Source organism: Epinephelus moara, chromosome 22, assembly GCF_006386435.1.
Source record: "Epinephelus moara isolate mb chromosome 22, YSFRI_EMoa_1.0, whole genome shotgun sequence".
NCBI lineage: Eukaryota > Metazoa > Chordata > Actinopteri > Perciformes > Serranidae > Epinephelus > Epinephelus moara.
This window is the reverse complement of record NC_065527.1, coordinates 28,501,491-28,515,802: the sequence shown is the minus strand read 5'-3', so window position 1 is coordinate 28,515,802 and position 14,312 is coordinate 28,501,491. Positions and strand designations below refer to the sequence as shown.

At 43.5% G+C, this 14,312-nt stretch overlaps 1 protein-coding gene across 1 annotated transcript in view; it reads right to left on the bottom strand.

The window, feature by feature from the left end:
- Positions 1 to 372: 372 nt before the first annotated feature.
- LOC126383992 (voltage-dependent calcium channel gamma-7 subunit-like) overlaps positions 373 to 14,312 on the bottom strand; it is a 64,212-nt gene continuing 50,272 nt past the window's right edge. The window contains exons 5-6 of the mRNA XM_050034784.1: positions 8,116 to 8,261; positions 373 to 894 (exon numbers count right to left, since the gene is read on the bottom strand). Of these exons, the coding sequence (XP_049890741.1) occupies positions 373 to 894; positions 8,116 to 8,261 (668 nt within the window). The remainder of the gene's footprint in view (positions 895 to 8,115; positions 8,262 to 14,312) is intronic.

Genomic DNA, 14,312 nt, shown 5'->3' with positions numbered 1-14,312 from the left:
CACAAACATCTTGTTGCTACTAATCATCGTATCCCTCACTCCTCCCCTCCCATGTTCCCTCCCAGCATGTTAAAAGTTTTGTTAAGTGTCTGTCTCCGTCTCGGGCTTGGCATCAGCAGTGAGTCATCCCCACCGCCCACCTACTTCTCCTCCCCTCCTTCCCTCTTTTCTTTCCTCTTCTTTCCTCTTTTTTATCTCCTTAAACCTCCCTCCTTCATCCACTCTGCTGCATGCCTCCTCCCACACGCTTCAAGGATACACGATTTGTGTTTGTGTGTTTGTGTATGTTGTCTTGTGGTGTTTAAGAGCTGTAACAGAGCCAATCTAATCCCCCCAGTTGTGTCCCTCCCCCCCCTTTTCTGCGTATGTAGCCTAGCATGGTGAGGCGCTCATTCGCATGTGCGTGTGATAGCGAGGAGGAGGCACAGCTGAGGGTGGTGCCCCCATGGGCATTGACTGAGGCGGGGGCCCGCTTGGATGGGGATGGGGCTGAGGGTGGCCGTGGCCGTGGGATGCCCTGGGTAGGGTGGAGGTGGCGGCCAGGTGGAGGGGATGTGGGTAAGAGGAGGAGGTGGATGAGGAGGAGGCCGGCTGGAGCTGGTAGCTGGCTGCTGATGAAGGCCCAGAGGAAGAGGGTGTAGGCTGGGAGCTGCTCCCCCCCTTGGGTTGTGCCTGCGAAGGTGGGGTCTGGTTGAGCTGGATGGAGATGTCAGAGGAGACGTCAGAGGCGCTGCGGCCACGCTGTGGTGGAGGCCAAGAGTCTGGATGGAGGAACTGGCCGCTGTAGTCACTGCATTCGGACATGCGGGGTCGGTAGAGGGCGGGATGAGGCCTGTACAGCTCCTCCTCGGCATAACGCTTCATGAAGAGATAGACGGACATCACTCCTGCACCCTGGGGGACATCGACACATGCAAAGATGCAGTGGTTACTGCAAGATCATATACAGTATGTTAAGTAAAAAAGGAGTATGTGCCAGTGCCATCTTGCGCAATTACGCATGAGGGTCACCACAGTATTTATATGTTTATGGCAATAAGTCTGATCAGACACCCGGCCTGAATTACAGCATGAACCAGTGGTATCCCTGTCCCAGAATACAATGTGTAATTTGAAATACTATTCAAAGATGAAAGTGTAATAGACGAACACGTTTCTTCATGCTGGTTTTGTCATGAACAGCACATGTCTAAGTAGGGCTGATGAAATGAGTGTAACGGTTGTGCTTAATGGCTGTATTTCGAGACATGATAAATGCACTGGAAATATTTAGCTAAATAAATAAATATATTCCATGCAGTCGTGCCATCCTCTCCCCCTCCTGCGCTCACAGAGTGGACAATGAGACGTTAGAGGCAGTGCAGATTAAATACGTATTTAGAAAGAATTTCAATTCAGGATATGAGTTGGATTTTACAACGTTTTTATGAAACAATTATCACTCACTCCAAGCGCAAAATAAGGCTGCTGGATTTAATTTCAATGATAACGTGGATCTAAGGTGGATATAGCGTGACATTAAATTTGTGTGAGACATCGATAAAAATCTGACTCCACTTCTCCACCTCGCCGTCTGCGTCGCCACTTCCCAGTGTCTACAAAATGTGCGCACGCATGACTCGGAGTTTGCTTACAGGTGCGCACATTCTCCCGCTAAGTTTATTTTTATAAATCACAACCTTTGTGTGGTAAGTGGCGTATGCCACTTTCAAGCCCTGTTTTGTGCGTAAGCAAGCTTTATAAATGAGGCCCCAGGTCATTTTAAAATCTTTATCAACAAGGCAAATACATTTGTGGGTTTCTTCTGTCATTTGGCTGCTGATTTCCACAGTAGGTCTGGAGTGTGCCTCTGAAGAAGCTCAATTTGGAGGGCCATGTACCCCCTGATTCAGTGTTTACAAGGAATCAGGCAAATGGTAGCAGGCACACAGCCAATACCTTCTGGACAGCACAGGGAAAACAAACAAACAAACAGTCCAATGGGAGACCCTGAAGAAGACTTTAGTCGATACGCGTAGGTCTGTTTTGTTGCCTTTGCTCAAATAAAGTTACTTTATATATTTTTACCTGAAGACGGAGCGCCTCAGCATTTTTTCCTTGGTTGTCTGCATTTTTTACAAACAGCAGGACCTCCTTGGTTTTTCTTCCAAAACAGTCCAATGGATTGGCAGGATGGTAATATGAAACATGCATGACAATATGTTGCAATGGTGATGTCGAATGGAATAAAGTATATATATATGTTGTTTTTATAAATTTATGTAATTATTCTAGTAATGTCTAGTAATTCCGCTGCAGAGGGCAAAAAGTAAAAATGCCATCTACCGTTACCAGTGCCAGAATTCTCTACCGTCTTCACCTAATTTTACCACCCTGCTCTCGACCATGAAATTACATCTGGTTTGCTGCCTTCATCTGCCGGATTCCATCTGAACATGAGTAACGCTTCGTCCCACCCCTCTATATAAACAAGAATCAGGACACCCTATCCTTAGGGTGCATCTCATTTCCACCCCTTCCCCTTGATTTTGCGCGTTCACGTGAGGGGTAGAGGTGTATCAATTCTCATTTGGAGTAAGGGCTAGTGCCAAGACCGAGGGCTACATAGCCCTTGAAAAGATTCTGGAGGACCACACTTGAAAGAAAGGGGTTTTGAGGAATTTCGGATCATCCACTGCATAACCATCAAACAGACAGCCGGCAAAAGTTTTTTTATGTAGCAATGGCTTTACGATCTCCCAGAGAATCGCACAAATGTAAGTATTTTCAGCATTCTAATTGATATTACAATTACGGCCCTCATGTTTTCAATTGATACAATGTTCGAGCGGTTTTGCCGACGTTAACGTTGCTGTGTTCCTTTCGTGTGTCACAACCTGAGACCACTGCATTTTCGTTTGTTTTTTGTCAACTCTTGTCACTTCTGCTGATGTAGCAGCCAGCTTGCGGGAAGGCATGATGACGCAAACGGTAATCGAGCGGTGTCTCATTTCTTAGGGGAACGTTTCTACCCTTAGCCTGCTCAACTCTGTACAGAGGGGCAAGGGGAAGATGCAGATGAAGGGGGAGGGGGAGGAGGAGGGGTAGGAATGAGAATTGGGATTCACCCTTAGACATCAATGCACAACACGAAGGGGTAAGGGCTGAGTAGGATGGGCGAGGGGACTGGGCTTTCACCACGCCCATCAGTGATGTCATTGTGTACTGACACACCATGCTGTACTCTTCTATTTCATTGTAGCAAGATGGGGAGTTAAATCAGTGACAGTCAGCATACACAAGAGTTTCAGGAGACATTAATTTGCTCTGTCAACTTTACACATGCAATTTAGTTTACTCAGCTTGTGGAAAGAACTGTGGCCCTCAGAGGAACTCTCTAAAGTCTGAGCAAATCACCCTGATGATGTCATCATTGGGCTTGGAGATTTCAAGTTTATAACAGAGAGCCAGTTGAAAACTGTAGGAATGTCTGAAAGTGGCAGGCATTTACCAATGAGAAGAGTGAAAGATGCCAATGAGGTGCATTATGGGAAATTTAGGATCCTGCATTTTTGGAGTTTGACCCATACAAGGGACTAAAAATAATTATTTTCTAACTTGTCACTCATAAATCCAACAACTTTTTTGAGGTGCAATACTGATTTTAAATAAACAAACATTTAAACATTTCCATCAATTAAATATGTTTAGAGGATTGTGAATCCCAGGAGAAGGTCTGGGTTCTTTTGAGTGCTTTGGAGTTTTTATTACTGATTTTATGTTGCTTTTATGCACTGAATGGGTTTCTATTTGTGTGTATCCCTCTTGGATTTTATTACTGACTCCGGCGGGCACTTCATATTTCACAAAACATTTATGGTTTTGTTATGCTCTTATTTTGTGTTGTGTTTTGTTTTTAGTATATTGACAGCAGGTAGATATTATATTCCAAAACGAGAGACCATAAAGTTATCTTCTTAAAATGTGTCAGTATTATACATGTTTTCAAATCAAATAAATAGATAGACCCCTATTAGCTACTGGCTATAATTTTGTTTGAAATTGGAGATATTATAAACAGCTCTAGTTATGGAGTTTATGATAGATACTCTGCAAATAAATTGGATCCGATAAGGAAATGAACACATCAAACAGGGCCGAGAGTGTCTGCTGGGGAACAGAAATTGAGACAGGGAGAGAGAGAGAGAGAGAGAGAGAAGAAACCACTGTCTGTTTTCATCAATGAAAACACAACATGAGCGAATCAAGCTGCAGACTTCTCAGCATATTCCCTGATGCAAAGGGCTTTTATAAAACATCAGAATCAGCCTCCCTAAACTGCAACACACTGCCATGAGGAGGGGAGAAAATTAAATAAATCCATAAGAAATGTTGCAGAGAGTTGACAAAAAGGCTCGGCGCTCGGCGGTGGAATGAGCCATTATCAAAAATGTATTCATGTTTTCACCCGGGCATCCGCTGAGCATTCACAGCTCATTCACTATTCATCCACAACATCATCGCTACAACGGCCCTGAAACTTTAGATGCTGATGAATGTGTTTGTGTGTCTGAGTGGGTGTGTGTGAGAGCGAAGTAGTGTTTTTAAATGGGTGTTTGTGGAGGAAAAAAAAAAATCATGTTTTGTCGCTCCAGTACAGATTAGAAGAAGTGAAGAAAACCAGAAAAAAGAAGGAGGAGGAGACGGGAGGAGACAAGAGTGGATTGATAGGAAACAAAGGGAACAGAATAGGAGAGGAGGGACGACATTAAAAAAAGGAGGGGAAGAAAGATGAAAGAACATAGGAGATAAAAGAAGAAGAAAAGAGAAACAATAATCGAGGATTAGAGAGTGGAGGATGAAAGAAGAGAAGACACTACCAGAGGATAAGAGGGGGAGACTGAAGTAAGATAGGAGGATATAAGACAAGGAGAGAAGGGAGGAGGTGATAAGACAAAAGGAAAACATAAACTAAAGAGGAGAGAGATGGAGGAGATACATGAGTACAGTGAGGAAAGAAAAGAGGATTTGTAACAAAACAGTAAAGAAGAAGAAGAGAAAAGATAAAAATAGACAGTGAAGATAAATAAGCAACTTTATTGGCATGGAAGAGGAGAGAAGAGAGGGAAGGAGAGAGAGAGGGGACAAAAGACAACATTGGAAATAAAAGGGCAGGAAAAGAAAAGATGAGGAGAAGGAAGAGGAAAGGAGAAGTAATGTAAATGTGGAAGAGGTAAAGAAAAGATGAATATAGATGATCAAGAAAAATTGGCAACTTTATAGGGATAGAAGAGGAGAAAAGTGTTGGGATTCACAGGACCACAGATGATTTATCATTTGGTAAAGTCTAAACTGGAGATTTAAAGGCTTTTTCCTCTGCATGCTCTTTGTTCTCCAAACAAAGACAGCTATGTGACACCCATCTCCACAGGAGATCTCACCTCACACCTCAGTGAGACTCAAGTCCCAAAACTTGATTGGACAGGACCTTTACAGTGGCATGTGACTCTGATGTCACAGGCATCTATAGATCTGTGCTCCCTTCCAACAGATCTCTCTCTTGCTCTCCAGCTGTTCAACAGCTGCACAACTCTTTCCGGCTGGGCCTGGAACAGCAGAGGCCCAGACCTATGCTCCATAGCCCCAAACCACTAAAGGGAGGGCAATTGATCACAGACTCTCTTGCAAACACAAGGTTTGCAACTAGCTTTCCAGCAACAAGGAACTAAGTGAGTTAGCACCCAGCGTCTAACTCTGCTAAACCCTGAGCGACCAGCTTCCTCGGAGTTTCACCTTTGGAACAAAGGACCCAACAAAGACTGCACCTGGAACCATCTTCCCAGCCTTCTTCTGCCGGCTAACAAAGCGGTACACCACCAAGTGACTCTTTCTCCCATCCATTCAAGGATCGGTAGCATAGCAACTGGGCATAGCTTATCACAGCTTTACAGGCTAAGCAAGACTGTTTAACTTGTTGTATGTGATTTGATGCTGTTCATTGAGTTATTGTTGTGATTGTTTGCAGTTGGGTCATTGGTTTGTTGGCTTCGCCAAAGCTAAGTGTTTAGTTTGCTAATACTGTTCACAAACAGATTCTTGCACCCAACTAAACAATCTCTGCACTAATCCAGACCGTTTGCAACATACGTCACATTGACATAGACTCATTAACAAACAGGCTTTCAACAGAGCTACACCCAAACAGGCATCTCAAAGTTCCCGCTTCTTTTCCTTTGTCTTTGTCCTGACCATACGGTCAGACAAATACCTCCCCTGACCTGAAGCAAGCCTTGATTTGGCCATTTTGGTAGTTCTCTGTTGTCAGCCATTGTGTTTTGTAGGCCAAACGGCTCTTTGATCACCACACCCGCCTTTGTCTTTCTTTCTCTTTTCTCTCTCTCACACACACAACATACATATACACACCAAGCTTGTACATAGTTAGTTAGAATTTGTGTGTTTTGGTTTGCTTTGCTAGTTTGTGAATAAATATAATTCTTTGGAATCATACCTGCTGTCTGTTTAATGTTGCACAAGAGTGAATGAATAGTCAACCTCTGCTGCGTCAAGAACTCCGAAATCCTTCAGGCGTTACTGTTAATTTTGGTTGTTGTCAATGTAATTATTAATCAAAACTCCAAATTAATAGTTTAGCCTACTTTATGAGACTGATATCTTTAACTGGCTATCATTTTTCCCTTTACGGGAATGGTGCCCCACGAGGTAATTTAATGTTAATTAAGTCACATTATTTAACATAATTATTATTAATAATAATTATTAATTATTTTCGATAGCCAATTAAATCCCTACATATTTAGTGTCCCTTGGTGAGACCTAATATATTGATCCCAACATATTTGGTGCCGCCATGTGAAGCCCGAATTTATGTTCCCAACATTTTGGTGCCTCCGTGTGAAGCCTAATGTGTTGACCCCAACAAAAGAGAGGGATAAGTGGGGTGGGAAAGAGGAGGAAATTGATGAGGGAGATGAACCAGATGAGGTGGACTGGAGGTAATTGGGATACTTACGTAAAAGAAACAGGAAGGGAACAGAAGAAGTAAAGTAAATATTGAGGACAAAAAAAAGACAAAAGTTGAGTGAGGAAATAAAGAACAAAAGAAGGGAAGCAGATATGAAAGAGGAGGAGAGAGGAAAAAAAGGAGGGGCCAGGAGATAAGATTACAGGAGGGCCGAAGAGGAGGAGATACAAGAAGAAGACAAAAGAANTGGAGGAGATAAGAGAAGAAGAAAAGAAAAGAAAAGAAAAGAAAAGAAAAGAAAAGAAAAGAAAAGAAAAGAAAAGGGGAAGGGACAACAGAGGATTAAAAAACTGCAGATAAAAGAAAAAGAGTAGAGACAAGATAAAAGCAGAGGACATAGAGAGAAGCAGCAGAGAACAGACAGAAGGAGGAAAGAGGGGAGCTAGGAGAGGAAGAATGAAGGAGCAGAGCCTGCCCCCCCAAAGCAGGGAACATTCTGCTGCATGTGAAGCTGTGCTGCGACAGAGCTGCTGCCCTCAAGTATTCAAGCTATTAACATTTATGAATATTGATGCAGGCAGGATGACGGGCTCCTACGCAGGCACTTTTTAAATGTGTGTTTGTGTGTGTGAGTGTGTGTGTGTGTTTAGCTGAATACGTCTGCATTTCAGCAAGCTACAAGTACTTTGTGTGTCTGTGTTTGTGCACATGCTCGAGTGTGTTTAGCTAAGCAGTGGTTGGTTGACATCCAAGACAGATTCCAAACAATCTGTGTGTGTGTGTGTGTGTGTGTGTGTGTGTGTGTGTGTGTGCATGTTATCTCTTTTGTCAGTTTCATAGCATCAGTAAATGTTAAGCATCAGTATATATTAGTGTCACTGTGAACTGCTCTGTGTGTGCTTGTGCCTGTGTGTTTTCTTGAGCACAGCCGCAGAGTGTGTGTTTTGTCCACATGCACATCCGGCGTGTCATTACTTGCACGTCTTTTATTCATGTCTCTGTGTCTGTGTTCAAGTATTTCCGGATGTTTATGTGTTTGTGTGCTTGTAGTACACTGAAATGTTTATGCATGACCACATCCAAGTGTAGGCCTTTGTGTTTGTATTTGTGTTTGTGTGTGTGTGTGTGTGTGTGTGTTGTTCTTCGATTACCTCTTTAAGCAGGAAGGAGGAGGCAGCGAAGGCGAAGGACCAGCCGTAGCGGTAGTGGAAGAACTGCTCTGGCTCCCTGGGTCGGTTCATCACCTCGTCATTAATACTGGAGATATACAGGACCAGACCAACCACCAGACTGAGACCTGCACACACACACACAAACACACACATATAGTATTCATAAACTCTTCAAAATAATGGTTCCAAAAGAGTTCTTCCTGAGGAGCTGACATCCTTGAATCCTTTTTCAAGAGGTTCTTTGTAAGACTAATGGTTCCATTAGAAACCCTTTTCATTCAAAGAAATATGTGTGAACTATGACTGATGTGAGATGTGCTAGACCACATCAGCTCCAGCTTTTTAGGAGCCTCATGAAGCCCAAGGCTGCTGGATGTGGTTCCCCTGGCCCCAGGCTAACCTGTTAAACTAAAACCAGGATATGTGGGAGAGAGATCTGTGGGTATGGCTGCTGCTCTTTCTCTTTGAGTTAGCTGCTAAGAGATGGGTGTGGCTCAGAAGGTAGAGCGCATTGTCCACTAATCGGAAGATCAGCAGTTCAATCCCTGGCTCCTCCAGTCTGCATGTCAAAGTATCCTTGAGCAAGATACTGAACCCCAAGTTGCTCCTGATGGCTGCTCCATAGTGAGTGTGTTAGAAACTGAGTAGCAGGTGGCACCTTGTAGTCTCAGCCACCAGTGTATGAACGTGTGTGTGAATGGGCGAATGTGACTCAAAGTGTAAAAAGGGCTTTGAGTTTTAAGGCGCTATACAAGTGCAGGTCCATTTCCCATTTCCCAAGTGCTACCACCCACTTTTTCAATCTCCTAACTTCACACTTGTCCTGCCAATGATCCCATCCTGCTAAATGTGGCAGTTTAAAGGTGAAATAACTCTTACTCCCATTCCGCAATTGTACCTTATCTGCAGCACAGAGAGGCGGCATAATGGCACGATATTCCCACCTTGAACAGGCAGTGTAAAAAGGGCTCATTACCTTTTTTGAGCCCCCAGGATAGACTCTCTAAATGGGCTTTTATTAGCCACCTTAAAAGGAGGAAAGGTTCTGGATAAACCCCCAGAGATGGTTCTGGGTGGAACAGACCGTAGACAGTTCTCCAGAAGAAGTAGAACCTCTCATAGGGGGTTCTGGGTGGAACCTTTCGTAGATGGTTGGAGGCATGTTGAGTTCTAGGTAGTAGCCTTTGAAAGATTTCCAGGTGGAAGCTTCATTTAAAGGTTCTACCAGGAGCCAAAAAAGGGTTCTAGGACAAAAATCCTATATGGCTCCAGTGAGCGTGTTTATTTCTAAGAGTACTGTTATACACATATTGACCCCCCCCCCCGCTGACTACGCATCTATCCTCACAACCAAGTATCGTAGTAATTCAAGGCATTACTCAGCTCATATAAACTCTCTCTGCAATCTACTAAGATCTTGTGCCTGTGAGATGATGTCTGTGACTCTAAAAGAAAAGGTCTATTTAGCTGTGTTTTTCCAACAGTATCTCCATGTTTACACACCTGATTTAAATGTTAGCTAACAGCCAGATATCTGTCTCGTCAGCTTGCAGAAGGTCAAAGAGAAATTCATACGGAAACTTTTAATTAAAAATCACTGTAGTAGTTACACTTTAAACCACAAACTCTTCTCAGTGTTCAACTCAGTGTTTTGGAGCAGAGTCTAATTTACTTTCCAAAAATGAGAGTGATGTGTCAGCAGCCTGGAGGTCAACCGAATGCGGAGGAAGAGGATGAGAGATTATGATATTTAATTATTTTTGTCCATTCCATCGCTCACAAATGCTTAACAGCTCTATAAACTATGAATAACCAGCAAAACCAGGAGGTGCAAGGCTAATGTTGCATTACCCTTGTTACCCTGTAATACAAATCTCATTTGAATGGGCCTTTAGTCTCTTTGTATTGGGGTGTGTGTGTGTGTGTGTGTGTGCTCTGTAGTTGGAATAGCTAATGATAACGTGTCCTGGCTGTACTGTAAATAGGCTGAGAAAACCCCAACAACAGGCTGTGCTGTGGTACAGAGATAAACAAGGACAGTCTCACACACACACACACACACACACACACACACACACACACACACACACCAACAGAGTGAACCCTCATTAGGAGTGTGTCAGTGCTTCCTCCCCTGTCGGCAGACTCCAGCTGACCTCCAAAGTCTTCCAGCAGTGAAACTCTGACACACTAAACACTGCAAAGATGCTTCCCTTTAAAAAAACACCTTACAGCTCTCCCACTCTCAGATCATATCATTGAAACCTTAAGATACAACACTAACTTACTCAGGGATGAGATAACTAAGCACTAGCCAACATGGACTTTCATTTGAAAAAATGTTAAGCCGGATTTAAGCCTCTGCGTCAGGGTGTCGCAGAGGCTCTGTGGCTCTGCAGAGCTGATGCGCTCCTCCTAAATAATGCCGCTACATGTCGAGGCTGCAGAGATACAACATGTTAACTTGTTGCCAGGCTTTTGACTTAGGCCAGGAAATATGATCCCATTTCACCAATCCAGGCCTCCATACACTGGCTTTCTTACATCTGTTGCTTTTAAAGTTGACTTCAAGGTGTCGTTGACTTACAAAGCCCTAAGAAGCCTCCCTCCAAGTTACTTATTTGATTTCTTATTGTCCTATCTACACCCTGAGATATCTAGATGCATCACTTCTTGTTCTTCTGAACTACTGAGTTACAGCCAGGAAAATATAATGTTTGGGCTTAAAATACCCAATTGGGTTAGGGTTAGGGTTAGGGTTAGGGTAAGGGGTTGGGCTTCGGGGTTTGGTGGTTGCATTAGCCCAGCTGGAAAAGCAGCAATGTCTCAATTAAAACCAGCCAGTTTTCATGGCATTATCCCCTGTGGAAAAACAGCATCAGGTTACTGCAAAACACCCACAATTGTTACTGGAAACAATGGCAAGGAATCACTACATAGCAAGCATTTATTTTTGCTGTTTTTTGGAATGACCTGTCTGAGATCAGGGCTGCAAACCCTGTGTCATTCTTTAAATCTTTTTTTTTCTTTTAGTAACACCCTAAATTAGATTTTGTGATTGGCAAAGCCGTTTCCAGTGCAAACTTTTCCTCACTACATGTCACTCTCTTTTATGAACTCAAAGACAGAATATAAAATACAATCACTACCACAGTCTCCTGTTTCTGTAGCAAAGTGATGCTGTTTTATGAGTCATACAGTCACTTCTGTAAGACTTGTACAGTGGAGTCAATATTATATGTATCTGCCACCATTTTTGTGGCCATTTTTCATTCACTATATTGAATGTAGGTAGGAAGTTACAGTAACTGTAGAAGGAAGGCGTCTTCATTTTAAATACCGCCTACAAAACTTGGCCCAGTTGCCAGAGGAAAATTTTCTGAAAACCATGGTTCAGTGACTTCCAGTGTCAGACACTGATGAAAAAAGCCATCTTTTTACAGTGGAAAGATACTTTTCTGTCAGAAACCAGTGGATTGCCCTCTCTGGGTTGGGGGAGAGTTACTACTTCAAGCAAGGGAGTTCAAGTATCTTGGGGTCTTGTTCACGAGTGAGGGTAGAATGGAGCGTGAGATGGATCGGCTGGTCGGTGCGGCTTCTGCAGACGATGTGGGCACTGCGCCGGTCCGTCGTGGTGAAGAGGGAGCTGAGCCGGAAAGCAAAGCTTTCAATTTACTGGTCCATCTACGTCCCAACCTTCGCCTATGGTCATGAACTCTGGGTAGTGACCGAAAGAATGAGATCGCGGATACAAGCAGTGGAAATGAGTTTCCTCCGTGGGGTGGCTGGGCAGCCCTAGAGATAGGGTGAGAAGCTTGTACATCTGGAGGGAGCTTGGAGTAGAGCCGCTGCTCACGTCGAAAGGGGTCAGTTGAGGTGGTTCAGGCATCTGACCAGGATGCCTTCTGGGCAACTCCCGCTGGAGGTGTCCCAGGCACGTCCCACTGGTAGGAGGCCCCGGGGCAGACCCAGAAAACGCTGGAGGGATTCCATATCTCATCTGGCCTGGGAATGCCTTGGGGTCCCCCCCAGGAGGAGCTGGCCTGCTGCCCCCACAACCCCGCCCCGGATAAGCGGATGAAAATGGATGGATGGATAGATGATACGCAGCTGGCCCAGCAGTGTCAGGAGGAAATGCAGAAGGACAACAAAGAAAGTTAAGACAGTGGAAGTCCGAGTAAGACAGGTGGAAGCAGTGGTGGATGGGTCCAACAACCACCATCTCTCACCCGGGAGGCCAATATCCGCTTCCCATAAAACCCTGTTCCTTTTTTCTAAACCCAACCACATGCTTTCGTCGCCTAAACCCAGCCATGTGTCTCTGCAAAATGTAAACACATGCGTTTGCTGTTGAAGGAAAAAAAAACTGTAAATATGCAGTGCTGTACCAACGTAGTGCGTTTATTTTGACAGAGACTGTATGAAAACTGTACATTTCCTTTAGAAACAGCAGTGTACTTAGAAAACAGACACTGCATGTAACAGGCAGAACTTGACTCGGCGTCCCAGAATGTCAACAACCAACACACCCAGGGTACCTTGCACATCGAATCTCAGTGTGGAAAGTTCATGTCCTAACATAGATATGTGACAAGGTTGGAGTGAGAATGTGTTGATACATTACACATGTAGGTTTCATATGTATCATATCAGTGTTTCTAAAATGATGTAGTAGGCTATATGAGCTGACTTTGTCATTGGGAGATGGAGGGGATGGTAGATGGGGTGATATCCAGGTGAAATGCTTGCCAAGCTGCAGGTCACTGTTCAAGACCAACAGACAACCGGCTGTTTTTTTGCCACTAATCATCATTTCAAGCGACTTTTAAGCCCATCAAACCTTAAGCAGTCTGTTGCTTTATTTTTATTGTGCCACAAAAAGTGGTTGTTAAACAATAATGGCATACTGGCCACATATTAAGTCAACGTAGACTTTAATCGTTGATGTCTGATGCCAGAAGTCACTGACCAAGTGCCAGTATTTGACGACTTCAGAGTGAGACCGGGTTGACTTGCGCACTCTACTGAAAAGAGAATGGAAGTAATGGGGGTCAATAGGGGGCCCCTGAAACATTTAAACCTTGGCCCCAAAGTTTTTCTGGCCCTAGCTGTGGGATTCAGAACCTACTTCCATCTGTAAAATGACTTAGACTTAGACTGACCTTTATTGTCATTCAGATACACACCTTACAATGCACATCAGAACGAAAATTCGTTACATGAAATACTGAACCTGAGTGAAGACATGACATCTCAAAACAAAGATGCACAAACACGGTGAAAATCCATCTAGAACAGCACAGAAAAACAAGTGCTGTTATAACAAACAGAAAAGCTTTATCTGAAAACACATTAGCAGAGCACCATCTGCTCCTAATTGGAAATACCTGTTCATCGAGATTGTTTGGAGTCACAGCTGTGTAAAATGGGACTAATCAAAGCAGCAGACACAGAAACCTGAAAGAGGCGCGCAGGGGATTTGTTTAATATAAGTGTTGGAACAAACATGTCCTGTGAGTTGAGACACCTCGAGGAAACCAGGCAGAGGAGAGACGGAGCACTGAGGCGCTAACAGGCTGCAATTGCAGTAATAACCTGTGACATTTTAATATAGACACGTTTCTGTTTCACTGCTCTTTATCCAGACAGGATGATGTGACAGAAACACTGAAGAAGATACTCAGTTACATAAAAGCTTTCAGATTTTTTGGAAAATTAAATCCTTTGTCCTTTTTATGATTGATACTTGTCTATATCATTGTGCACTTTACATAATTTATATTTGTCCTGAGACAGTAATTTAAAAATCAAACTCTGGAAACATAGTCCCTATTTTGTGTCAACTTAAATTCAGTGTTATCTATCTTTTCCATTATTCTAAATATGAAGAATCAGTCAAACTGGTAGATTTATTGGTGAGAATTGGGGAGACAAAAAAAATGAGACTGAGAGTTGTAATTGTCTTTAGTGGCCATCAGATGGCAGTGTTGCGGCTAAAAGCTGGTCTCAGTTCTCTTGTGTGTGCACCACATGTGTTTGAACGTGCACGCATACACATTCAAAGACGGAAAAAGAGAGAGAGAGAGAGAGAGGGTACAATCTCCAGAGACATAAAAAAGAGACAGAATTGGGAAAGAGAAGTTACTGGAAGAGGGACAGACAGGAGAAATGGGAGA